The following is a 25318-nucleotide window of genomic DNA, read 5'->3' as shown; positions in this document are numbered from 1 at the left end:
AGAGAGAGAGAGAGAGAGAGAGAGAGAGAAAATGTGTGCTGTCCTTGACTCCTCCAGCTCCTACAAGCTTTCCTCCCTCTCTTAAACATGATTCCCTGAACTCAGCCTAATGCTTGGTTGTGGGTCTCCACATCTGTTTCCATCAATTACTAGATGAAGTCTCTCTGCTGACATTTGGGGTAGTCACTAATCTATGAGTATAGCAGAATATCATTAAGTATCATTACGCTGACATTTTTTTCTCCATTCATGTTTGGTTCTATCATAGGTCTCTGGTTTTATTCTCTTATAAAAACTACCAAACTGCAGAGTAAGGTTTATTGCATATGTTATTAACCCATAAGGTTAACTTAGAGTCAACAGCACTGTGACAGCTGGAAAGCAGATGAGCACTTGACCAGAGTTGACTGACCCAGAGAAACTCAGGTACCAGCTCATACACCGTAGGTTCCTGTCCATGGGTTTCACATCCACAAATTCAGCCATCCATGGAAAGGCCATTTAGGGAAGGAAATACCTCTGTATCAAGCCAACGTTTGTCCTTATCATCATTCCCAGATAGTAGTGATGCACTCCGGAGGCAAAAGCAGGAGGACCTCTGTGAGTTTGAGGCCATCCTGGTCTACAGAGTGAGTTCTTGGACAGCCAGGCTGTTTCACAGAGAAACCCTGTCTCAAAAAAACTAAAGAGAGAGAGGAATGCATAATGACAGCTGCTTAATAAGGACTTACATTGCATTAAGTTTTGTAAGTAAACTAGAGAAAATTCTTTTAAAAGTATACCAAAGGATATGTGTAGGCTAAATAGGCTCAGTGTGCTTGCTAAACCATTTTATATGAGGGCCTTGAACATCCACAGTTCTTTGTGTCCTTGGGACTCTTAGAACCAACTCACCTCCAATGCTGGAAAACAGTTCTATGCTGGAGATGATTTAAGTGGTCAGGGAATCAGCTGGTTTTTCTGTAAGGGAAAATGAGGCAGGAAGAGAACATTGCTATCAGAAAAACTGCTTAAACCATGAAGGAGTTAGAGTCTTCTTCTCCTCTTCCTCATCCCTTCATCTCAGACTTCCAGGTGACACCCCTTCCCCTGTCCTAACTGAAAGCTGGTGACTTGTACACTGAGGTGACAGTAAAAACTGTTTGGAAGAACACTGGGTGTGGTTGAAAACAAGCAGAATTCGGTCAGTACCTGGACGTGGAATACTGGTTTTGTCCACCAAGTAGAATACTGTCAGTAGCGTATGGCTTTGCCTTCTTGAGGAGAGTTTCAAGGGGTCTTTTTGGAAAAGCTGGCCAGCCCAGCACTAAGGAACATCACCTACAGAGTTCTAGAGTTAAGCATCTGGTGGATCACTCCATACAGAATTTCACACCAAGCTCGGGCTGGCTTTGAATTTTCAGTTATGGTACCTTATTTTTTTTCCTGTCCCTTACTTTAAAAGACTGTCATTCATGGACTGTGCGATATCTCAGGAAAGTTAATAGCTGATAGGAAGAAAATGCCCTGTGTCCACAGACCAGAGTCATTGTGATAAAGAAAGAACAAGCAAGATTCTGGGTGAATAACAACAACAAAGTCTAGGATCCACCATCAGTATTGAACTCATGAAGCAAGATCAGGGTGCCATTTAACACAATGCTTTAGACGACAAAGGGAAATTCTTAGAAATTACAAACGTGACAAAAGAGGAAAATATCATATAGTTGAGATAAAGTAGAGCATATACCTAGAAAATAAAATAAATGAAATTATGTATAAAATATCTTTAGAACATAAAGATAGAGGGCAATCTATGAGGAAAGAATTGTAAAAAGACTGCAGAGAAAAATAATGAAATAATAAAAAAATACTTTCAGTGACTGACGGACATCCTTTGCCAGTCAAAAAAAAAAACTGGCCACCAGAGGCCTGAACCATAAGCTGTAAGGTAAGGGACAAGAACAGTGCATGCTGCGAGGATCGGGGAGTCAGAGTGGTTCAGGCTTCTGGACAGCACCCAAAGAACACTCAGATGACCAGCACTAAAGAAAAATGCTTTCCAGTCTAGGATTTTATGCAGTTTTCAGAAAGCCTTTAAAGGCAGTCTGGGCATCATCAAATAGGAGACTAAGTGAAGGATGAGGACACGGGATAAAGGAAGCGTAAGGCTTAGCACAGATAAGAGGTGAGCAGACCTCCAGGATGCTAGAGGAGACAGCTGTGTGCCAGACCTTAAGAGCAGACAGATCAAATAAGAGCCAGCCAGAGAGCTTTGAAAGAACCTTCTTCCAGAAGATAAAAGGGGAGGGCTGGGGTTTAGCTCACTTGTAGTGTGCTTGCTCAGCATGTCCAGAGTCTTTGATACCATATCCAGCTCCAACTCACAAGACTAACATTATATTGATATCTAAATCATGAACAGTTACCATAAGAAAACCATGGGTCATTATATTGAATTAGCATTGGTGTGAAAATCTTTAATTAAATATTGTCAAGCCAAATTCAAAGCACTTTAGAACAATTGTACATCATGATCCAATGGGACTTAACTCTGGCATGCAAAGCTGGATTAATAGTTGTAACTTAATGGTTTTGATTTATACAATAATGAAAAAAATGAAAAGAACATGATCATCTCAGATCACAAAGAAAAAGCCTTGAATGAATTCTTTTTTTTTCTTGATTAAAAAACACAAAACAACAACTGCAAAACTACCAGCAATTTAGGAGTTCAAAAAAGTAATCAATATAATAGAAGCTACTTGTCAAAAATGTATCCTAACAGAAAATGAAAGCCTTTTCCTCAATAGCTGGTTCATGACAAAGATGGCTTCTTCTGTCATTGTCTGCGTTACTGAAAATGCTGATGAATGATCAGACAGTAAAAATGAATAAAGGCTTAAAATAAAACAGGAACCAAAATCTTTCTTAAGGATGATATTGTCCTATGTGCTACATGCAGAAAACAAATTCACTGAAGTTGCAAGATGCAAAACCAACTTTAAAAATCCACTTGCAATTCCATATGAAAGTACTGACCAAATTGAAGAATATATCAAAGTAAGTCTCTTTTTGTAGTAGCACCAAAAATAGACAACAATAAACTTAGCCAGAGAAGTGAAAGATCTTGATAGGAAAAATCTATTTTAAGCATCAATAGAAGAAGTTGAAGAAGATGCAAGAATTCAGTGTTCATGAGCCAACAGAATATTATTAAAATGATCATATTCTCCAAAGATTCAAATCTGTCAGACACAGATTCAGCAAAATGCTTGTTAAAATCCCAACGATATATTCTTTACAAAAATGGAAAAACTCATTTAACAGTTTATGTAGAATCACGAAGATCCTGAATAGCCAAAACAATTTTAAGAAAGATAAAGGCATCACATATTCTGTTTTTAAATTTTACTATAAAGTTTTATTAATAACAACACTATCATGTTGACATAAAATCAGACTCATAGATGAATCAGACAGAGTTGAAAAATAATTTCAAGCATATGGCAGACTCATTCTCGACCTGGCACTGGAGGACAAATGGGAAAAGGGCAATCTGTCTGTAAGTAGCCGTGAGAAAACTAGACTCCCACATGCAAAAGAATCTAACTGAAACTGTGATATTACCTAACCCTGAGAACCTGGAAAGACTGCAAAGGGAAGGCCACAGCTCCGGGTGAGCACATAGATCAGGAGGCTTCTTCATATGTCTTGGCGATTCTGTTTTTAATAGCCCACAGAAACTTGGGCTTCAAAACTAAAAAGGCACAATATTGAACAATATTCTCTACACAGCAAGTCAATGAAATGAAAAGATACTAGGCAATATCTAAATAAATCTTATATCTGAGAAGGAGTTGAACAGAATTCATGCAACATCTAAGTAGTAATATGTAGTGGTTTTGAACAACAACCAGGGGGAAAATATCTGAAAATAATCAACAAATGGTTTAGGAGTGTCAGGGAAAATAGTCACTGAAAGCAAATAATATATACAGAATAGCCTGTGCTGAGGCCGCCTCCTCCACCTGAGGTCTGGGTTAGACACTGCTGTGGTTTACCCATAGCTTGAATATTGCTCTCTACAGATCCCTGCCCTGGGGTTGGTACTTTGTATGGCGGTGCTGATGTGGTAAAGGCATTAAAAGATGAACCAAACAGGCTGTGTTCCATAGCAAAGTGCATGCTTGAGGCCCTGACTCAAACTCTGCAATACAGGAAGAGGTTCGACCTAGTGGGAGGTCCCAGCCTGCCCTTTCCACACCTGTCTTTCTGTCTCTGCACAAACTCTCCTGCCAGTGCGGTGCAGCCCTCGGTGTCATGCCCTTGACTCCCCGAAGCTGCGGTTAAAACTTGCAGATCGTTTTGTACTTTCCCTGCCCCTATCCCAACCACACACACACACATGTCTGAGCCCTTCCCCGTGGCAGCCTCAGAATTTACATCCAGTGGACCTCTGTGTAAGAGCCCTGCTCTACAACATAAAAACCGTCGTCTGGTTCCTGAATTGACATGAAAACAAGAGAATGAAGAGGGCTGAGCTGGCTATTCAATTGTCCTCTGGTTATCAAATAAAGGCTCCTTTGTCATAAAGGCCAAAGATAAAAGAAAATGTGTATGTTTAATATATAGAAAAAAAATAACTCTATTTTTTGACATAGTACTTGAAGGGAAGCTAGGTCAGAAAGCCCAGCCACCCCTGAACTGAATTTAGACTCCGTATTATTGGAGTGATAGGTGTGAGGGAGAGATCAGTGATGGCTGCATTGCCGCTCGAAATGAGTTTTTACAGTAGGTGCTAAATTAGATGTAGAAAGTAGTGGAGTTATCAAGTCTCCATGGTCATGTCTGACCTTCCAGGTCACAGCCGTGGGATCATAATAAAAATGAGTCTCGGGCTTATCAAGAGAGGCAGCAATAACTGGCACCGAACAGTTTTCAAGCTTTTCCACAAATGGGATGACACCAGGGCTTATTTGGGGTCAGGGAGGAGGCACGCTGGTTTTGATCAGTTTTTAGAACTATACAGCAGCTATCCTGAGGGTCAGAGGAATTTAGTTTTCTCCATTCTTTTTTTACCCCCTCCCCCACTCCTCCTGGGCACTGTGCAGATTGGCCTCTGCAAGCTGGTACAAGGCTGTGGGTGTTAATAGGGCTTGGGAAGGTCCAGATTCCATGTCTACAGGATTGGCTACCAGCCTCAGCCTTGCTGTGTGTTAGATTTAGTACAGGGAAAGGATCTCCGCAATTGGGAAAATAAGTATGATGGCCGATGGCATTTTAAATAAAAAGTTCATAGAACACCAAGGTGCTCACGAGCAAAACTCGCCCGCACTATTTTTATCCACTTCCAAAATGTTACTCTCACACTTACGTCCCTTCCTTGACTTTTTCTTTTCTCTTTGACTCAGCTGTAAATTATTTCATGACCATCAAACACTGTTGTTAAGCAAGTGGGAAACGGGTAAACAAATCCAGTTGTCCCCGCCTTCTTTAACCCTTAAAAATACTTATTAGAAGTTTATAGAAACAAAGATAACAGCAGTGTACTACACAGGCTGCATACAAGTTGTCCCATGTTATTTGCTGGATTGTTAAAGTGCTGTAGACATCAGAGCTTTAACACCATAACTTTGAATCCTTCCAGAGTGTCCCTGGGAGATGCAGTATCGCATACTTAAGGAATGCTTTAAAGCCAAGAAGTAATAGAACCATCTTCCTGCATGGAAGAGGCTTTTGCCCATGGGTCGTTTCCCTTCTCTGAAGTGCTTTTGAACTCTAACGGGTTTGGATTGGGGATTACTTACATAGATTTGACTAGTTGAACATCTCTAACCCAGATTCTAAAACATAAATACTTCCAGGGATGTCAGATGCGTGGGTTAGAAAACCTAACCAGTGCTTAGATTGTTGGAAACAGTTTTAATGGGGAGGAAATGAGCCCCATTTCCTTTGCTTTGTCTAGCAAATCAGCTTCCAAGTAATGAAAGGGCAGGGAAGACTTGGTAAGCTTGCTGGTTAGTTTGATGTCAACTTGACCCAGACCAGAATCATTTGGGAAAAAGGAGCCTCACCTGAGAATCCCACCAGATTGGTAATTGATATGGAAGGGTGCCACTGTGGGAGGTATAATACCTGGGCCAGTAGTCCTGCATGCTATAAAAAGTCAGATAAGACTATGAAGAGCAAGTCAGAAACCTGCTTCTCCATGGCCTCTGCTGCAGTTCCTGCCTCCAGATTCCTGCTTTAATTCCTGCCCTGATTCCTCTAGATGATGTACTAAGAACTGTAAGCTAGAATAAACCTATTCCTCTCTCTGTTGCTTTTGATCATGGTGTTTATCACAGCCATAGAAACCAAGCTGAGACTTTGAGATGCAGCATTCTTGTATTCTCAGTTACTGTATTTGCTCGGAAACTTGGTATCTAGGACACATGGATTGTCTGACACACCCTGAACGATTATTAGTTGTTCTGCTTATTTTTTATGTAAGGAGAAGCCATGGTGTACCGGTGGATTTTGTCCATCATGCTATTTTTCTATCCAACAGAAGCTATGTATGATTTGTTGGAGGAAAGAGTCATTTGTTGGTTACCAGCCACCCGGCTAACTTAGACCTGAAAATAATTACACAGAAACTGTATTAATTAAATTACTGCTTGGCCCATTAGCTCTAGCTTCTTATTGGCTAACTCTATATTAATTTAACCCATTTCTATTAATCTGTGTATTGCTACGTAGCCGTGGCTTACTGGGTAAAGTTCCCAACATCTGTCTCCGGCAGCAGATCCATGGCTTCTCTCTGACTCTGTCCTTCTTTCTCCCAGCATGTAGCCTAGCTTTTCCCATCTCGTTCTTTTCTTCCCTGTCATAGGCTCAAAGCAATTCTTTATTCATTAATCAATAAAAGCAACACATAGACAGAAGAACCTCCCACACCATTTCCCCTTTTCTGTTTAAACAAAAAGGAAGGTTTTAACTTTAACATCGTAATATATATATAACAAAACAGGTATCAAGGAAGAATTATAGTTATGATATTTATCTTTTATCATAACTAAGGAAAGCTGTATCTATTCTCCAACTTCCTCAAAGACTCCAGAAGGATATAATATTGCATAAGTAAACAGGAAGTGACTTGTAAACAACTTCCCAAACTCTAGAAATGACAGAAATATCTCACTGCCTGGACAGTCACCCAAAGTTCTTCTGTACTATTGGGGCATCCATCTTTAGCCTACAGGCCCATAGTATCCAGCAGACTTTTCCACAAAGCAGGAAATTTCAAAGACAGTTCCACCTATATTGGCAGTATGTCTGTCACTTTCTTCTGTATCTTGCAGAATGTCTCACAGACTTTTTCATGAAGCAGGAACCCCGAAGGATCATCTCACCTTTAGGCAAGTTTAGCAGTCATTTCTCAGCAGATCCAGCATGTCCAATTTATCAAGCAGTCTAGGCAAGAACAGTTTCTTGCAAAATGGTCAACCAACTCCATGAGGAGTCTCTTCAATGCCCATCATCCTCATGAAGTAGCTTGGTGCTGACAGGAGCAGATGTGTCTCACTGTCATAAAAAGTCTTAAGTTTTTAAACATTTTTAATGCCATATTCTGAAGGGCTCTTAAAGATTTGAAGAATACCTGTCTAACTGAAATATATCTCTATACATCTAGAAAATCTAATTAACATGACTACAAGCTTGACTATTATAGATGATTATCTATTAACATATATTTCTTAATTATGCATTACATTCTTAAATGAACTACACAATCACAATACCTTAATCAAGAGCAGAAATATTGATCTTAAATTTGTGTCAATAAACCAAGATCCATGCCAATGCAAATCTCTATATCATATTTCGCTTTAAGTATAATCAAGCATTTATAGATAGTATTTGAGAATAGGGATGTAGTTTTCTCCATTCTGCTTTCTGATGATTGTTGGGCATAGCAATTTTGGGGGGTGTTTACAGCAATCTTCAGGGGGTTTGTTCCATCAAACCACATTAGTCTGGAAGGATTCCACAGGTTCTCATCCTCTGTGGAAACAAAAGAAGAACCTGCTTTCCAAGGCAACATATCCTTACACTCAAATTCTGAAGTCAAAATACCTTTATGTTGGTTTAACTTAGCAGTACATAGAATGAAATGTCTCTATTTACTTAGCTCCTTCACAGTCAAAAATTCAAAGATAACACCATAATATACATAATCCATACTGTCTGTGAATTTTTCATTTTTATGTGGCTTATTTTTCTTTATTCCTTTTAATCTATGAGTATCTTACTCTGTCTCTTTAAAGACTTTTTCCTTTTTTTAAGCATTGCCTTTATTTTATGACTCTCTATACTCTTTTTCTTTTCTCTTCCAAGCCTATGTATATTTATCCAATACTATGATTCATCTGGAATTGTCTTTATTGCATATCTGTGGTTCTTTACTGCCCAGGAGCACTTTTTAAAATGCTAAGCGCTTCTTAAAACTTAATCTGCATCATTACTATGATATATGTGGTACTTCCTGCTTACCTGCCCAGTCTAAATCTTGAGCTGCACCATTACTATGACATATGCAGTACAGCCTGTTTGCCTACTCAGTCCAGCATGATGGAGCTGCTTGTGCCTCTGAGAGCCATGCACAAAGCCCCATTATCAGGCACACTGGCAGTCCATGTCACCATTAAGCAAGCTGCAGCAGTCTGTTCACAAACCCCATCCAAATGCTCCATCTCTGGAGAGAGCCAGAGGCCATGCAGGCAGCAAGACTCAGATAGCTGACTTTTCAAAAATGGTCACAGCTGAATCAGGAAAATCTCTCTAAGGGAGCTGCAGCACGCTGGTAGCAAACAGCAAAAACTGTGGTAAGCTCTGTATTTTTTGTGTCTAGAATTCCTTCAAGCTTTCTCAGGTTTCATGTGAATTTTAGTCAACCATATTGGTGCTAACTTGTTGGAGGAAAGAGCCCCTTGTTGGTTCCCAGCTGTGTGGCTAACTTAGACCCAAAAATAATCACACAGAAACTGTATTAATAAAATCACTCCTTGGCCCATTAGCTCTAGCTTCTTTATTGGCTAACTCTTATATTAATTTAACCCATTTCTATTAATCTCTATATTGCTCTGTAGCTGTGGCTACCGGGTAATGTTTCCTCCATCTGTCTCTGGCAGTTCCATGGCTTCTCTCTGACTTCACTTTTCTCCCAGCATATAGCCTAGTTTTCCCCATCTAGTTCTGTTCTTCCCTGTCATAGGCTCAAAGCAATTCTTTATTCATTAACCAATAAAAGCAACACATAGATAGAAGGACCTTCCATACCAATTTGTTGTTATATAAAGGAACCTTATGAGAATATAAACATAATTTAAATTTTTTCCTGAAGTATAAATTGAATTAAAGTAAAAATCCCTGGAAGACCAATTTGAAACTGAGTTATTCACCATGAAAGTCCTGAAGCATCATTTATAGCTATAATGATGATAATAGTGCCATCCAGCCTGGTGACTGGCATCTGATCTAATAATCTGCTTAAGAATCATGAATCAGATATTCATTCTGTGGGAGACACTCTTATTAAGCAATACTTATACCAGACATTGCCATCCAGAACATTGGCAATTCTTTTTTGCCAACATGTCAGCACTCACTGTGTGCTTGGCTGCTGGGTAAGTAAGTTTGCCCAAGGCTTGCCTCTTCCTCCTCATGAGTTCATGAGCTCTGCTAAGTCAGCAGTGTCAGCTGGCTTGCTTTCAGGTGCATTAATATGGTACCTGCAGAATGGTGGTGATGTAGAAAATGGCTTATTATAGTCAGAACTCAGAATATGGATTGTATGTGAAGAAGGTGATCCTGGAAGCAGAAAAATATGCCAGAAGGCTCATAAGAAAGGAAGATAGAATGTCCACACTTAGAAGAGCAACCACATGGTCGAAGGCTCCATCAAAGAATTGAATGGATTTATGGTTGGGGATTGATCAGACAACTCTGAGAGGGAATTAAGGACAAAAGAATTGGGAAACTAAAATTGCTGACCAGAAATAGGTTGGAGTGTTATGTCATAAATTGAGGTGTTAGAAGAAAATATGGCGAGGTAGTTAGAGGACCCAGGGGCTCAGGAAAGATAAACCAGCATTGTGTAGGCTGGGGAAGAGAATGGGTAAGCCTTGTAAATATCTCCCTTATGCAGTTTCTTTAGTAGTGACCAAATCATGGCTTTCTCCTCAAAGACGCATTGACACACAGCAACAGTAATTAGAAGCTCTTTACAGAGAGCATTTCTGTTAGAATGGGAATTGACCCATGGAAGAGAAACACATTTTAAACTTAATTTTAGTTGCCTGCACATATGTGTATGCACCAGGAACATGCCTGGTACCTACAGTAGCCATTGGATCCCATCCCAAGACTGGAGTAACAGACAGTTGTAAGCCACCATGTGGGTGCTGAATCAAATGGGGGGCTCATAATTACTAAACCATCTCTCCAGCCCCAGAAGAGACTATTTTTGAGTGAAACTTGTTGTATGAATCCAATACCTGGAGAGGCAGTGGGTCCCTACCAGCTCTGTCCTAATGTGAGTTGGGAGAGACAAGTTCTGTCAGGAACAAACAGGGCAGCCGGTTAGCAGCAAGAGTAAGGTGAGCTTTGACACAGGACTAGGAACTCGAGTGTCTGAGCCTTCCAGGTTTTCTGGAGAGTGAAACCAGACAACTGCATTGAAAAATTTATGCCTCCTAAGTGAGAGGCAGTGGATCCAACCATAGTCTAAGTTCTGGCTTTATATCCACTTCACTTGGGATGTTTGTCTATACCCAACTCTGAGGCTGTATCCCAAATCCACCAAACTGGAGCTTCTAACTTCTAACTTGAAGAGCCGGATATCAGTGTCATGTAATCCTGGGTAGTTCTGTGTGTAGCCAGAGGGACAAAAGAGGTGATTGAGAGTGGAGGGTGGCAAAGTCTAGGTAGGTGCCAGGTACTGAATATTCTCAGCTTTCCAAACCACGTGGTCTCTACTGCGGCCACTCAGCAAGGTCTTTGGAGCATAGGTGCTACCTACAGAAGGAATAAACCAAGCTGAAGCTCAATATCTACACACACACACACACACACACACACTTCATTTTGTGTCGTATCCAAAGCATTTGAAAATATAAAGACAAACCTCAAAGTATAAAAAACAGGAATGCATTAGGCCCATAGATCATATATTGGGGAACTTTTTACTTACAGAGTGAAGGAAAAAAACAGTGAGATGACAATGTAAATAGGAGAGGACCTTTTTCTGTATTGTAGTCAGTAGGGATGGCAAAGTGCAGACTGGCATTATGCGTTGCTAGTGAGAGCCACCTGTGTTCTTGCCCATTTTGAGTGCCCAGAAGTGACCACACAGAGGATGTTTGAATGAACTATTGTGTAGAATCTGCTACTTTGTCCTACTGCTGGTAATGGCTACTTATCTGGGCAACAACTGTGACATAAATGAATGTTTTTTTTTTTCTTTCCTCTGTGCCCACCATGGCTTTGTTGACAAAGAATGACTTTTCCTTACAAATAAATTTTCTCTGTAGAAAATAGAGAGTGTTCGCACTAAGGCCAGGCTTCTCCCTTCTACTTCATTACATATCACAATCTCCCTGCAGATCTCCCTGCTTGTTGCCCGCTGAGGACCCCATTGAGAACCTAAGGGTCAATGGACTGCTCTGTTGTCACCTTCCCCTGTCCTTGTGGTTGGTTGTTACAGTCTCCTTTTTATTTAAGAAAGGATAAGGCTGAAAAGGTGTTTTCGCTGCTACCTGCCATGCTTTTGAATCACCTGCACATTTCATGTCTGCCTGTTATTTGATTTGTATACTGTTGTGATGGGTGAGCAAACCCATCTACTTCCTGTGATGGGGTAAGCAGACCTATCTTCTTCCTATGATGGGGTGAACAGACCCATCTACTTCCTGTGATGGGGTGAATGGACCCATCTACTTCCTTCCTGTGATGGGGTGAATGGAACCATCTACCTCCTAATTTCTGCCCTTAGCATTGGCCATCTTATTCTACCGGAAGTGCTTCCACTTGGTGGTGTGAAGGATCATCTTAGTTATTTTTCAGCTCTGACTAGAGTCTGTGGGGTGAAATCTACATAGGACATTGTAGCCTTGTTTTATTTTGTTTTCCCTATTGTCACTGAAGAGGCCTCTCTCACAAAATTTCAAGGAAGTACTTTGTACACCTTAGAAAACACAGAGGCGTGAGAAACGTAGCTCAGTTGTAGAACATTTATTTGTTGGTTTTTGACTTGTGTGTGGAGTTCTAGCCACAGCACTACAGATAACAAACACAATGATTATAATGTTAGCAGATAAGATTTGAAACTCTTTCCTGTTTCAATCATATTTCACATCAGTTTTCCAACTGGTTTTTAAACTTTGAGGTTTGTGATTTAAATTCCAGGAAATTTTTTTTCCTCCTCCTTACTGGTCTTTCATCGAGGATTGCTATTCGGAACCACCACTGACATATTGACAATAGGAATGTGAGATTGTTGACTCTCAACTGATATTGTCAATGCTTTTAATAAAGCTTCTGATGTTTTCCACACACAGCACAGTAAAGGCCCAGGATTATTGCATTAGTTTTCCCTCCTTTCCAGAACCACTCACCATCTTAGGCCTGTAGCATCAGCCTGCTTTGCAAACCCATACTCGGTGTGACCCAGAGGATTCTGTCTCTTAAGTAAAGGAACAGACGAGGGAGCAAGGCAAAGCTGCAGGCACAGTGTAGAGCTGAAGAGTTCCTGATGATGGCAAAAGCCAAAGGATGTTAGGGAAATGGCTGAGGAGCAAAGAAGTCAGAAACCACCTTAAGGTGCATCCTGGCTACTGGATCTCAACTTTAACCATGCCTTGGAAATACAGCGAGCTTGCTAGAGTCCCACAAAAATAATTGCAGCTGAGACGCTAAGGAGGGCAGAAGCATCAGTCATCCTCATCTGTAGCAAGGGGTGGGTACCATGGCATATCTAACTCCCTGCTTGGCCTTAGGAAGCCCTGGGCTGGCTTTGGAGCCAGGGTCCCTGGACACACATCTTCTCTCCTTCCTCACTCCATTAGCTTCACATGTGCTCTCCCTCCAGTCCTGCTTTAGGCAGCTCTATTGTGCCTGGAGCTCCGAAGTCTGTGGCCCACATGCCCTCTCCAGGCACCAGCTTCTTCCCATTACTCTCCTCATGTCTCCAAGCTACCTTCAGCTTAGGATACTGAACACTGGAATTCTTTTCCCTCCCTCAGCTGCCCATTCCTGACGATGCCTCACTCCATGGATGGTGTATCTTCTCCAGAACTGAAGCAGACTCCCGGAAGTCTCTTCTATTCTTTCCATCCTGCCTCTCAGCTTGTGTAATCCAGTCCACCCTCTTGCCCCATCCCAGCTTTCCTTGGGGGTTGGTTCATCATTTGATTGGGGTGGTTTCAGTAACCTCTCATACCTCCATGGGAGGGATGGTCTTGGTCTCGTTGGTCTTCAACTTCCATCTCTTTGGGGACCTCTTTCTGAGTCACGTTGCTACATCATGCACATCACGTGTTCTGTTCCTTTACCTTTCCTCATTCAGGCCAATTCCTTCCATCCATTTGTGTTCATGTGCCTATACTTAGCCTGCTGCCTTGCCGTCCATAAATGACACCATTGCCTGTCACTTCAGTGCTTCTCTTCATACTTTGTGGAAGCCTAAGCTGACAAGCAAGGGGGGTACTGTACTCTGTTCCAAATGTTTGTCATTGCAGAGTAAGCTTAATAGCCCTGGTGTTGTCCCTACCCTAACAGCAAAAAGTTCAAGAGTGGTGTCTCCTTCTGGAGGACGTAGGCTAAAAGATCAGCAGATATACATGAAGTCCACCTTATCATCTGCGTGTCCCTCATAAGGTGTCCTGGCTGCCTCCAGCCTTGCCCATGATTTCAGTGGCCATTTCTCTTTCTTCTAAGACCTGGTCCTCACTGACTCAGGTCCTAACTTCACCATGGACCACTCTGACCCTCGCTTGTTAGTTTATATACCTTTAGATTATTCTGTCGGTGCCTCTCTGTGTGTGGAGGTTAAAGGACAGCCTTGCAAAGTTAGTTCTCTCCTTCTACCTTTACATGGGCTCTTGAGATAGATCTAGGTCACCAGTCCATGCAGAGAGCACCTTTACCCACTGAGCCATCTTGCTGAGCCTTGTCACTTTGGAGAATCCACATGAAGAAGTGAGGTCTCATGTTCTTGTAGCAGGTTTATTCAAGAAGTTCCCATCTGGAGACAAATAGTAAGAGATTTTGACTTAACAGTAGAGAAGAGAAGCAGGAGTGTCAGATATTACCCGGCCTCACATGAAACAGATTCTCTGCACACAGGGAGCATCACATTGTGTGTTCTGTTGCATACTCCATACAGACTCCATACAGAGACTGTTGGAGTATGTTGAACTGAAATGGTCACAACATTGGCAGCCTGGGCTGTTCAAAAGGAAGGCTTTCAGTTTTGTGTGGTTTTCTCTAAAAAGGAGTTTGGTTTAAGTACAGAGAAAAGAGACCAGAGATGTTTCTAACCTTGGGGGAGAATACCAAACCAGTTTATAAAGTGAAGCAGGAGGAATGATGGGGATGGACAGAGAGAGAGAGAGAGAGAGAGAGAGAGAGAGAGAGAGAGAGAGAGAGAGAGAGAAGAATTAGTTAAACAGTAAGTAAGAGGTCTCAATGAAAAGAAGGGAAAAGAAGATGCATGTGTTCTAGCAAACTTGCATACTCCCTTGTTTTGAAACCCAGATGCAGCTCCTTAGACAGCAGAGCTTCTGCTCTCCGTCTCTGCCGTCCATGCATGGGGTCACAACAAAGGTGACTTGAGGGGCCCTTGTAAGATTCTGGGAGAGACATTTGCCAGGCCATCCTGGTTACAAGTGGGTCATGTGGCATGTTCTATATGTTTATTTTTTAAATGCTTAGGGGATTCGGAGGTGGCCATGTGACTGAGATGTTTGTTTTAACAGGCTGAAAAGCGGGAGATCACTTAGACATGTACTCTGATGCAATAGGAAAATACTTAATTACTCCATTTGGGGCTCAGCTTTTGGTCTCAGTTAAAACTGCTGAAAGCAAAGCTCAATAATTCCTTATGAGTAGCTCTCTTCATGTTGCCTATGGCCACATCTTGATTGTATGTGCAACCCATGAGGCTTCAGGCTCAAAACGTAGTAAAAGATTTCTTCATGAAGCTTCTGTGATATGCAGTTATAGGATGCATCTAGAAAGGTTCTGAGAACCCCAGATCTATTGCAGCATGCTCCCAAAACTGACTAGTAGTATTCTCTGCCTGCTATAGGATGTGCTGGGAAGTCAAGTTGTGAAAAGCAGACAGCTGGTTGTTGCACCACACTGGTTCATTGTCATGCATCAGGACACAGGCTAGGATTACTGCTCATCTGTCTTCAGTAGCAGGTAGACAGAGCAGGGCATCTTGCTAGAAAGCTGTTCGCTTGATTTTCATTCAAGGGGGCGCTGACCAATGTGTTTGGAACACAGACTCTAGAATGGAGTGACTAACACTTACAGGTGGTAAGCATGCTGTGGTTTGTGGAATTTGCACTATCTGTTGTAACTTCTCAGCTCTGCTTTTGGAGCATGAAAGCACTCACAAATGAATGGGTACAACTATGTTTCAATAAAACTTTACTGACTTAACTGTATATGTAAGAGAATCTGAACATATGTATGGGGTTATGTGTGTGTGTAGGCCATAGGTAGACCTTAGAAGTCATCCCCCATGAATAATTTATCTTTTTGAGACCCATCTCTTTCATTAGCTTGGAGACTGGGGGTCGGGCTAGCCTATCTGGCCAGAAAGGCTCAGGAATCCACTTATTTCCACCTCTCCAGAGCCAGGATTATAAGCAGATGCCATCGTGTTTGCTCTCTTACAGGGTTTTGGGGAATTGAACTCAGGTCCTCATAGTTCCATGGTAGTCACTTTGCCAAATGAACAATTTCCGCAGCCCTCAACGAAACCTGTTTATAAGAACAGGAGATAGTCTGGATAGGCCCATGAATACCATAACTTATCACCCTTTGTTCTACATTCCAGAGACTATGCTATTGGCTGTATAACTGACTTCAGAGGAAGGCTATTGAGGACATTCAGATAACTCTGTTGAAGTGTTTATTTTTTTTTTCGTAGCCAGGATTCTACTGTATGTGTGTATAATTAGTTTGTTGTCAGAAATAAAGACTGCTGTTTCTTTTTGGGGTGGGAAGGCTCGATCTACATAGCATTATTTAATTATCTTTTCCTCCTTCTTTCCTCAAGTCATTTGAAGTATTTTATGACAAAAGTACATGTAGGACTCGGTATAACTTGGTGGTAGAATGTACGTTTAACTTGCATGAAGCTCTAGTGCCCCCCAAAATAAAAGAAGAAGAAAATTAAAGGGCATATGCGATTTGGGCTATCCAGTCTTGCCATTTTTTCCCCACCTGCTAGCTCAAGCTGGTAACAGGTCATTTCTGAGACTGTTCAGCCTTGGGGCACTTCCTAAGTTGATTTTTGGCATCTTATCTTGACAAGCATAATTTCCTTTTGGGGAAAAAAAAATGCCCCAGTGTGTTACATCAAGTCTCCCACTGAAGGAAGTGTTAGTATTCGTCATTTTTCTTTTGACTGAAGTAGAGCCAAGAACCATTCTGCCAGCTAAGTGGGTGTAAAGGAAGGAAAGGGAAAATCATAAGCTAATGAAAAGTCTAGTGGACGAGTGACTATTCAGATACACTCCGAGGCTCATAGGACTAGCATTTCATTAGCCAAGGGAACTGTTTCCTGCTTCCTCAAGACACATCTCTGCTCTGCAGGCAAAGAGAAAGGGGTTATATCACGTCAGCGAGGTAGCTGCAAGTGCTACTTAAGAGGACAGAAGAGGCGGGACGTTTGCAGGAAAAGATGACCATCAGTGGGCGTCAGAATGTGACAGCAAAACCAGCTGACTGGAAACACTCCCCCGTGAAATTGTTTCTCTCCAGATAGTTTTCCTACAGACCTGTTCCCTACTTCACAACCATGACTGTGTATAAGTGACTTTCATATGCGACCTTAATTATGATCAGATCAAAGTCAGATCCCTGGCAATCTGGAGGTATGTGGTGGACATACTCAAGAAGACTTGAGTAGGTAGCAAATGTTTCCCTAGGTCTCATGGATACTTGCCAAGGATTCATTCCAACAGAAGCAGCCCAGTTAGATGTCAGTTGGATATCACAGGCATTATGGGCCACTTGCATGACAGAAGTGTAAGACGTAATAGAGGTTGATTCCATGCTGAACAAGAGATAAATAAAATGAATTCTGCAATAAGAAGAGAAAGTATTCTATGTCTAGTCTGGAAACACTTAATCAGTTCTGTGCGTTTAGAATACATCTAACCTAAATGGAGGAGCAAACATCTCCAGAGTGCCCTTCTCAAGCTGGAATCCTCATCCACTCCTGGTGCAGTGGGAAACTGGAAGGAACGGTATTGTGGCAGAGTACAGGCTGACCATATCAAGGCCCTAAGTATGCATATAGTTTGATCCTGAAACTAGACATGCACATTTATTTCTTAAAATAATACAAACATTCAGGCTCCTAGAAATGTTTGTATAGAGATTGCCATTGAATGAAAACTTGGTGTGTAGTCTGTGTAATAGGACACACATTCAGTCCCAGCACTCGGGAGGCTAGAGCAGTAGGAAAGCCAGTTCTAGGCTAGCCTTGGGTATGTAGTGATGCCCTGTCTCAAAAATAAATAAATCAACAGAAAGAAACGATTTGCAGGAAACATTTGGATTCCTAAAGCTTTGGTATTGCAGAGCTCCCAACAAGTGAATGAGAGTCTTTATATACTAACACAAAAGTTTGGCAAGGATGAAATATGAAATAGAAAGCAAATGTCACAACAATCTAGGACAGCCTCCTACCTTTGATAGTAATAGCTCCACATGTGCATTGTGTTGTATGTACCCATTTGTGCACAAAACTGATATGGAACCGTATAGGCATGCAATGACTAACAAAGAAGCTTCTTTGCAGGTGGAGTGTGATGGGAGAAACCCTTGTCACAGAGCCTGGGGAGCAGGCTCGAGGTCTTGAGTAAAGTCTGGGTTTAGCTTGAGAAGAGCCCCTTGTTCTAAGTCGAGGGCCTGTCTTTTCCTAGCTGCCTGTGAGACCTGTGACAGTTCATGCTTCTCTGCCTCCAGTGTGTCACTGGTTCATTATACCATTGTTGTTGGATACGTACTGTGTACGGAATACACCACACTGGTCCCTGGGGCTGTAGAACCATTTCATAGTGAAGGTCCGCCAGCAACTGCAGGCTCAAGCAGGCAGACTCAAGATGTGCCAGGCAGCCTGGTGCAGCAGCAGTGCCACTCAGTAGATTCTAATGCTTGAGGGTCAGTTGGGAGCTGAAAAACAGAGTTGAAAGAATCCCAAATAGATGCTGAGGTTTCTTTCTCCTCACTCTAGTTTCTTGGTGTGTACTTGGAAATAGTCTGTGATGATAATTAGCCTCAATTACAAAACTTTCTAGGACAGTGGGTCTCGACCTGTGCATTATGACCCCTTTGGCAAAACTCTTCTAATTCCAAAATTATTTACATTACTATTTATACCAGCAGCAAAATTATAGTTATGAAGTAGCAACAAAAATATCTTTATGGTTGGGGGTCACCACAATGTGAGAAACTTTATTAAAGGTCACAACATTCGGAAAGTTGAGACCTGCCTGCTACGTGACAGTTGACATATATAAGTATCAGTTGACTGGTATCCATTTTCACAAAGTAATAGTCTATTTATAGATAAAAATGCACACACACACATACACGTATTTTTTGTTACCTGTCAACTCAAGTGTTTGTGGTTTTTCTTCCACAGAAAAAGCAAAGGACAAAAGATCTCTCTCGGGTGTTTCACTCCTACAATCCATATGATCACAAGGTAAGGGAAGCGTGTGATTAGTGTGTTTGTGATTAGAGTGTCTGCTGACAATCCTTCTTCCAGGAAACATGTCGGGGAGGGCTTGGCTGTGATGCCTCCCAGACTTAGATCTTTCTAAATGAATTGCACAGTTTTCACAGGTTTGTGACGATTTTGAAATGCATGACCAGGTACATTTATATTCCTATTTTAAAGTGCCTTCTAAAGTAAACAAAATTTCTATTTCTGAACTGAATTGCTTACATTTATTTTTTCGAATTAGAATGTGGTTACGGGGGTCTAGAGCTGTTGCTCTGTGGAAGAGCCCTTCCTCAGCATGCCAGAAGCCCTGGGCTCACTTCCCAGCACTACCCCAAACCAAGTCCAACCATCACTCTAGGTGAAGTGTCAGATCCTGCAGAGGCAGTTCGAGTGTTCTCTCGAGATGGAAGTAGTGGTTACTATTTTAGTTTATTGATGTTCTCTTTTGAAATACTATGGTGAGTGAGGCAGGCTTTGGAATGGCTTAGAGACAGTTGAAACGTTTACTTTCAAATCTTGATTCTTCATTGTTCTAATATGTACCATTTATCAAATAATGTGTACAAGGGGCTGGAAAGATGGCTCAGCGGTTAAGAGCATTGCCTGCTCTTCCAAAAGTCCTGAGTTCAATTCCCAGCAACCACATGGTGGCTCACAACCATCTGTAATGAGGTCTGGTGCCCTCTTCTGGCCTTTAGGCATACACACAGACAGAATATTGTATACATAATAAATAAATAAATATTAAAAAATAATAATGTGTACAAGAAGCAGCACAGGGCCTGATATCTGGAATGCCCCTTTCAAGACTAGCAAGGCAGAAGCCCAAGATGCAAGGGCTCCTGTGCTCCTTCCTGCTGCTCGGGAAAGGCCCAGAGCCATTCCTGTTCAGTTTGTGCCCAAACTCTTCACCCCTGCATTTGAAGAACTTCAGGTGTATTTTCACCTTGAAGCATTTCAACCCCATCTTTGTAAAAGGTAAGGTCTCCTGTAAAAAGTGCAAGCATCAAGGGTTGGGGAGATGCCTTGGTGGTTAAGAGACCTCTGGTTCAATTCCCAGCGCCTACACAGTGGCTCACAACTAGCTATATATCCTGTCCCAAGCCATTCAGAGCCCTCCTCTGGCCTCCACAGGCACTGCACACAAGTGGTGCACAAACATGCAGTCAGAATACTCATACACATAAAATAAAAAATATATTTTTAAGTTCAAAAATCATGTGTTTGGGGCCAATATTAGAGCTCCTAGTGTTCTATATCTTTGTAGAGCAACACATCACAGGTTTTCTGAGGCTTGTATAAAAAAATCTGTAGATGAAATGTTCCAATAAATCAGTTAATTTGAGGTGATTTCAAAAGGAAACAAACAAACAAATCACACAGTTAAAATGCTACTATAAATCTGAGTCTTTACCTGTGAACTTGTGGGCAGACGTGGTGTGAAGTTTTTCATCCCACCAAAATAACTAATGTAAAAAAAAATGTCATTCCTCAGTTGAGAATAGAGAGATGTCTAGACTCAAGACACCAAATGAGTGTGCCAGCAGTTGATGGAACCTCAACGAACTTAGAATTTCTAGTGTGTAACAAGGGGCTAATTGACTTTAGCACCAGCAGATTTTAAGGGAAGTGTTTATGCTTTGGGGAGATGTGTGACCCCCAAAACTATTATTTCAGAGGAATGTTTTCCGGCCTCAGTCAGTTACTTTGCAGAAAGTAGGGGTTGGTTTTAAAGAGACTGGGAGCCAGTAACATCTGGAAGTGCAGTGGGAAGGTGATATAATAGTCGTGTGACAGCAGTGGCCCAAGGCTGGCCAGACTGCTGTGGGGAGTGTTGCCCCCCCATGAGGCCATTTAATTAGCATAAGTGCACTAATGACTGAAGTTAGCATTTAAGAACAACAAATTTTCAAAAGCTTTGCAAATCAAAGGTTTCCCTTGAGTTGTCTGAATTTTTGCAACTTCTATCATTTTTCAAATTCACAGATGAGGGAAATTCCTTTATTCTTTTATTAAAACTCTTAATGGAGCCTAGCCATATGTAGCTCCTACTGGCTTCCTCTTCATATCCTTTGTGGCATTGTATCAAAGTCACCTCAGATGATTTTGGCCTCGTCTTGTGAGGACTTCATTCCCCTACAAATTAGTCATTGGCAATGAAGAATTGACTAGAAATGCTAGAAGGAATTCCTTTTGATCTCTGCTCTCAGATTAGTAATAAATTATTATAAGGAGCTAGCCTGCTGGAGGAATGACTGTGAGCCCATAAAAGTTGGTCTGTTGGCATTCTCTTTTATTGCATATGTTTGTAGAGAAGGGCGGGGGTGTTGGAGGCAGCTCCGGCCCTTTAGTAACCTCCTCCACTCTCTAAGGTCTGTGCTGGTAAATTTTAATGACACTACTTTTCCTTCATCATTGATTGAATGTAAACAAAAACTAGAAACATAGGAAGACATGATCATGTACTGTCTTCTCAATCTGAGAGTGTGTTTCTCCCCCTACCATAAATAGATAATAGGGACTTGTGTTTCACACTACTTTGTCATTTTAATTATCCAATTACAGCCAGACAAATCAGTTTTCTAGGTAGATAGTTTTGAGTGTAAAATGTTTTACAAGATGTGATTAAAGTTGATTCAAATATCTCATGCTCGATGAGATTCCTGGAGTGAACTTTAGGAAAATATACATGTGTATTGTAAATGAAACTTTACATAGAATAAAACATAGCTTGTCTAGAAACTGCTTTTAAAAACTTCCAAGGAGAGGATACGGTGCATGAAGTCAGCTGGACCATGTGTTGACAATTATGGAACCTGAGTGACGGCTTTGTGGGGGTTTGTTCTTCTGTGTATTTTTCTATATGATTGAAACTTTCCAGAATACTCAAGATGGGAGACTAAAATAAACGTGGGCCAGGCCGTGAGAGTGCATGTGCTCATATTCTTCTCTCTCTGGCTGTGCCTTCACTGTTCATTTTCCCCTTGATGTCCTTGTGTGCCGAAGAAGAAAAACTCAACGTCTCAGTGGGTTCATTATGCTGAGTGAGCTCAGAAGTTTAGCCGCCGTGCCTCAGCTGGCATCATTTCCTGGGATTTCATTCCAAATTACAGAGGGTCAGGGAAATGATAGCCTTGCCCACTGGTAAGTGCTAAAACAGTTGTCATTACAAAGGGTAGTTAGTGTTCCAGCCTGGTCGCGGGGAGTCAGGTGTGTTTGCTCTTCTGTCACCCTCCCCGCTTCCTCACAGCCAGGCTGCTCCTGCCTCAGCCCAGACGTAGGAAAGTCACCAGGTTAAACAAACATGCTGTTTCAGTGAGGCCGAGCTCCTTTCTTAATCACACCCTAAAGCTTTTGTGTAGGTGGTAAATGGTCTCTCAGTTTTCTCTTAAATGCTATTGCGAAAGCAAACAAAGCTGAACAGCAATGTGTGCACCTAAATAGATGTTGGGAAACATTTCTCAACTTGGGGACCTGGAGAGCCTTCATTTTCGACCATTGTTTCTCCATTTTAAAAAGATCATTGTCAAGGATTTTTACAGGAATAACTTTTTAAAAGACCATTTAAACAGTTTTGACCAACACATATTCTCCTTATCTGTTCTAAGTAAAGGAATATCAGGAAAGGCAGCCCCCAAATAGCAAGGAATCTGATTATATTTTATCCATTTTTGCCCTCTGCTATTTTGATAACTAGAGCTTCTGGTTTCTGAAAACAGCACACTAACTGCCAGGGGAGCTTTCCCACCTGCGGGCCTTTCAGGGCATGCAGTGTCAATCCAGAATTGAGTTTTTCCTTTCTGTAAGTCACAGGTAAGTTAGGCAGGCTATAATTAGAATATTCCTACTGAATGCATGTCAATTAACATGTGCAGTGTATCTTTATCCTGAAGAAAATATTCTGCACATAAAACATGCATCTCTCTTTTTCTTTCTCTTTGCCCTTCTTTTTCTTTTTAGGTTTTATCGGAATTTATGTGTTCAAGGGAAATCTAGGTTTATTAGTTAAACACAGATGTTTATAATCTGCTAATGTAAAAAAAGTCATGATAAAATATGAAACGACTTTGAAGGAAAAAGTTAGAAAACTCGGTGCAGATCTGTAGCAGCTTTGAACATCTGCAGAGCTGAGTAAATTCTAAACCAGTTAATCTCAGTGGATTACTCTGTCCCCACTAAGACATCTGTAATGTGTTGTTGCTGTCGCACTCTCTAGGTTTTGTGAGGCATACCTTATCTATTCTTTAACAGATAGCTGTGTTGAGAGTTTTTCCATAGACATAGACATAAGCTAACGGGACTGCTTCAGGAAAAAAAAAACACTGTACATCATCTGCATTTGTTGGAGTGGGCTTTTTCTTTGTCTTTTGGTGATGGCTATTATTTTGATATTTATTTCATAAAATTGCAAACAAATTCGTGTATCTCAGAAAATAGCTGCGTGAGTGCACTTGACAACTTCAGCTCCAAACAGAAGGAAGATGAGCACCAGTGCTTGTTTATACGTCAGGATCTTGCTTATGCAGTGATCTGGCTAAGTCAAAATATAGCTCAGAATTGGCCAAAGACCCAGTGTGGCCCAGACTGCTCAGAGGACAGTTTAAATCCACCCCCTCTCCCCCACCCACCCACACCACAACCATCTCATTTTACCTTTGGTCCCTCATCCACTAACAGTCCGTTCTTTTGTTTAAATCCACCCTAACCAATATACATGTCTGCTTGCCCAGTCCACAAAGTCAACTCCAACAGCAATTTAGAAAAGGCTAGTTACTGCTTCAGTAATCCAGAGTCTAGGGAGAAAAGCAAGAGTGAACCATAAAGACTGGCGTCTGTTACCAGGACCTCTGAAGTACAGCTGCCCAGGACCATTTAAGTTAGACCCCAAGACTCAGATACCTGATGCATTTTAACAGCCCCAGCGTTGATCATTAGGATTCATTTATATCATGAGATACGCACTTTGTTTGAAAACAATGGAGAAGCATATGTTCTATTTTTGGAAACATGGGTGCTGTGGGGGTGGGGAAATGTACTTACCTTAAAGCCTTTTAGGAGTAATTCATTCTTAGAAAAGGTTTGAGTAGGTGAGATGTTACCTTAAAGAATGTTGGGGTGTGTGTGAGCAGTTAGATGAGGAATGGCAGATGTGAATGTAAGAGCTGAAGTGTGTTGACCAGTATGGCCCACACTAGTTATTTATAAGTCAGGTACTGTGAGACATATGAACAGTTTTTAAATTATTGTGTTTTCATCTTAAAGACTGTTTGAGGGCTGGCAAATACCTCACTCAGTTGATAAAATGGTTACCGCCCAAGTGTAAGGACCTGACTTCAATTCCCAAAACCCAAATAAAAGAAAAATGGGTATGGTAGCACACACTTTTAATACCCGTGCTGGGGATCACTATCAATTAGCCTATTTGGTGACCTCTAGGCCAGTGAGAGACTAATTCTCAAAAGTAAATAAAGGTGGACAGCCCTTGTTGAGCTCTAGTTGACCTCTGACTTCCACAAGTACATATACCCATGTGCACATGTACCTAGGTGTACCCACATTAGCATGTGTATGTGCACACATGTACACATATGGGAAGATTATTTCAGGAGCGTATTAGCTAGCTCACTGGTACAGTTGTCTCCAAGTATGCACAAGGTTTTTAGCTTGTTCCTGGTACACTGCCCGCCCACCTGTCCCCCCCCCAAAAAAAAACCCGGAAAGATTACTCCAAGCCTAACATGAGATAATTAAAATGATGTATTGGTACATTTTATTTGTGTGTCTATGTATGCATATTTTCATGTGTATGGCTACATGTGTGCACAAACATGTGGAGAGCCAAAGTTGATGAGGCAGGGTCTCTCATTGAACCTGAAGCTGGCCTATTCCAGCTGGCCTGGCCAGCCAGTTTACCAGCAATCCACAAAGTCTGTATTTCAGGCAGTCAGCACATCTCCCTAGCTTTATATGGGTCCTGGAGAATCTATTGTATCCCACACCCTTGCATGTCAAGTACTTTATCCACTGAGCCCAGCCCAAGAAGTTTTAGTTTATTATGTTACTATATGTGTATATGTTTTTACCTACATGTATGTCTGTGTAACATGTGCACACAGTGACTGTGGAGGCCAGAAGAGAACATGTGATTTCCCTGGAATCAGAGTTACAGGTGGCTGTGAGCCCCAATATGGGTTCTGAGAATTGGATCCAGTCAAGCCACCAGAGCTCTTAACCACTGAGCATCTTCTTATCACACCCCAAGTATTATTTTTTAAATTATAATATCAAACATACAAAAATTTATTTCAGTAACCCACACTTCCC

The 25318-nt window shown here is 41.4% G+C and overlaps 1 protein-coding gene across 2 annotated transcripts in view; it reads left to right on the top strand.

Annotated features, from left to right (window-relative positions):
- Positions 1–25318, top strand: part of Cdkal1 (CDKAL1 threonylcarbamoyladenosine tRNA methylthiotransferase) — a 525008-nt gene that overhangs the window by 393706 nt on the left and 105984 nt on the right. For both annotated transcript variants that reach the window (XM_048428030.3, XM_085699329.2), the window contains one exon: positions 18911–18973. In XM_048428030.3, coding sequence (XP_048283987.3) covers positions 18911–18973 — 63 coding nt within the window. The remainder of the gene's footprint in view (positions 1–18910; positions 18974–25318) is intronic.

This window comes from Myodes glareolus, chromosome 14, assembly GCF_982192425.1.
Source record: "Myodes glareolus chromosome 14, mMyoGla1.1, whole genome shotgun sequence".
NCBI lineage: Eukaryota > Metazoa > Chordata > Mammalia > Rodentia > Cricetidae > Myodes > Myodes glareolus.
The sequence above is the reverse complement of the archived record's forward strand: the minus strand, read 5'-3'. Positions and strand labels throughout refer to the sequence as shown.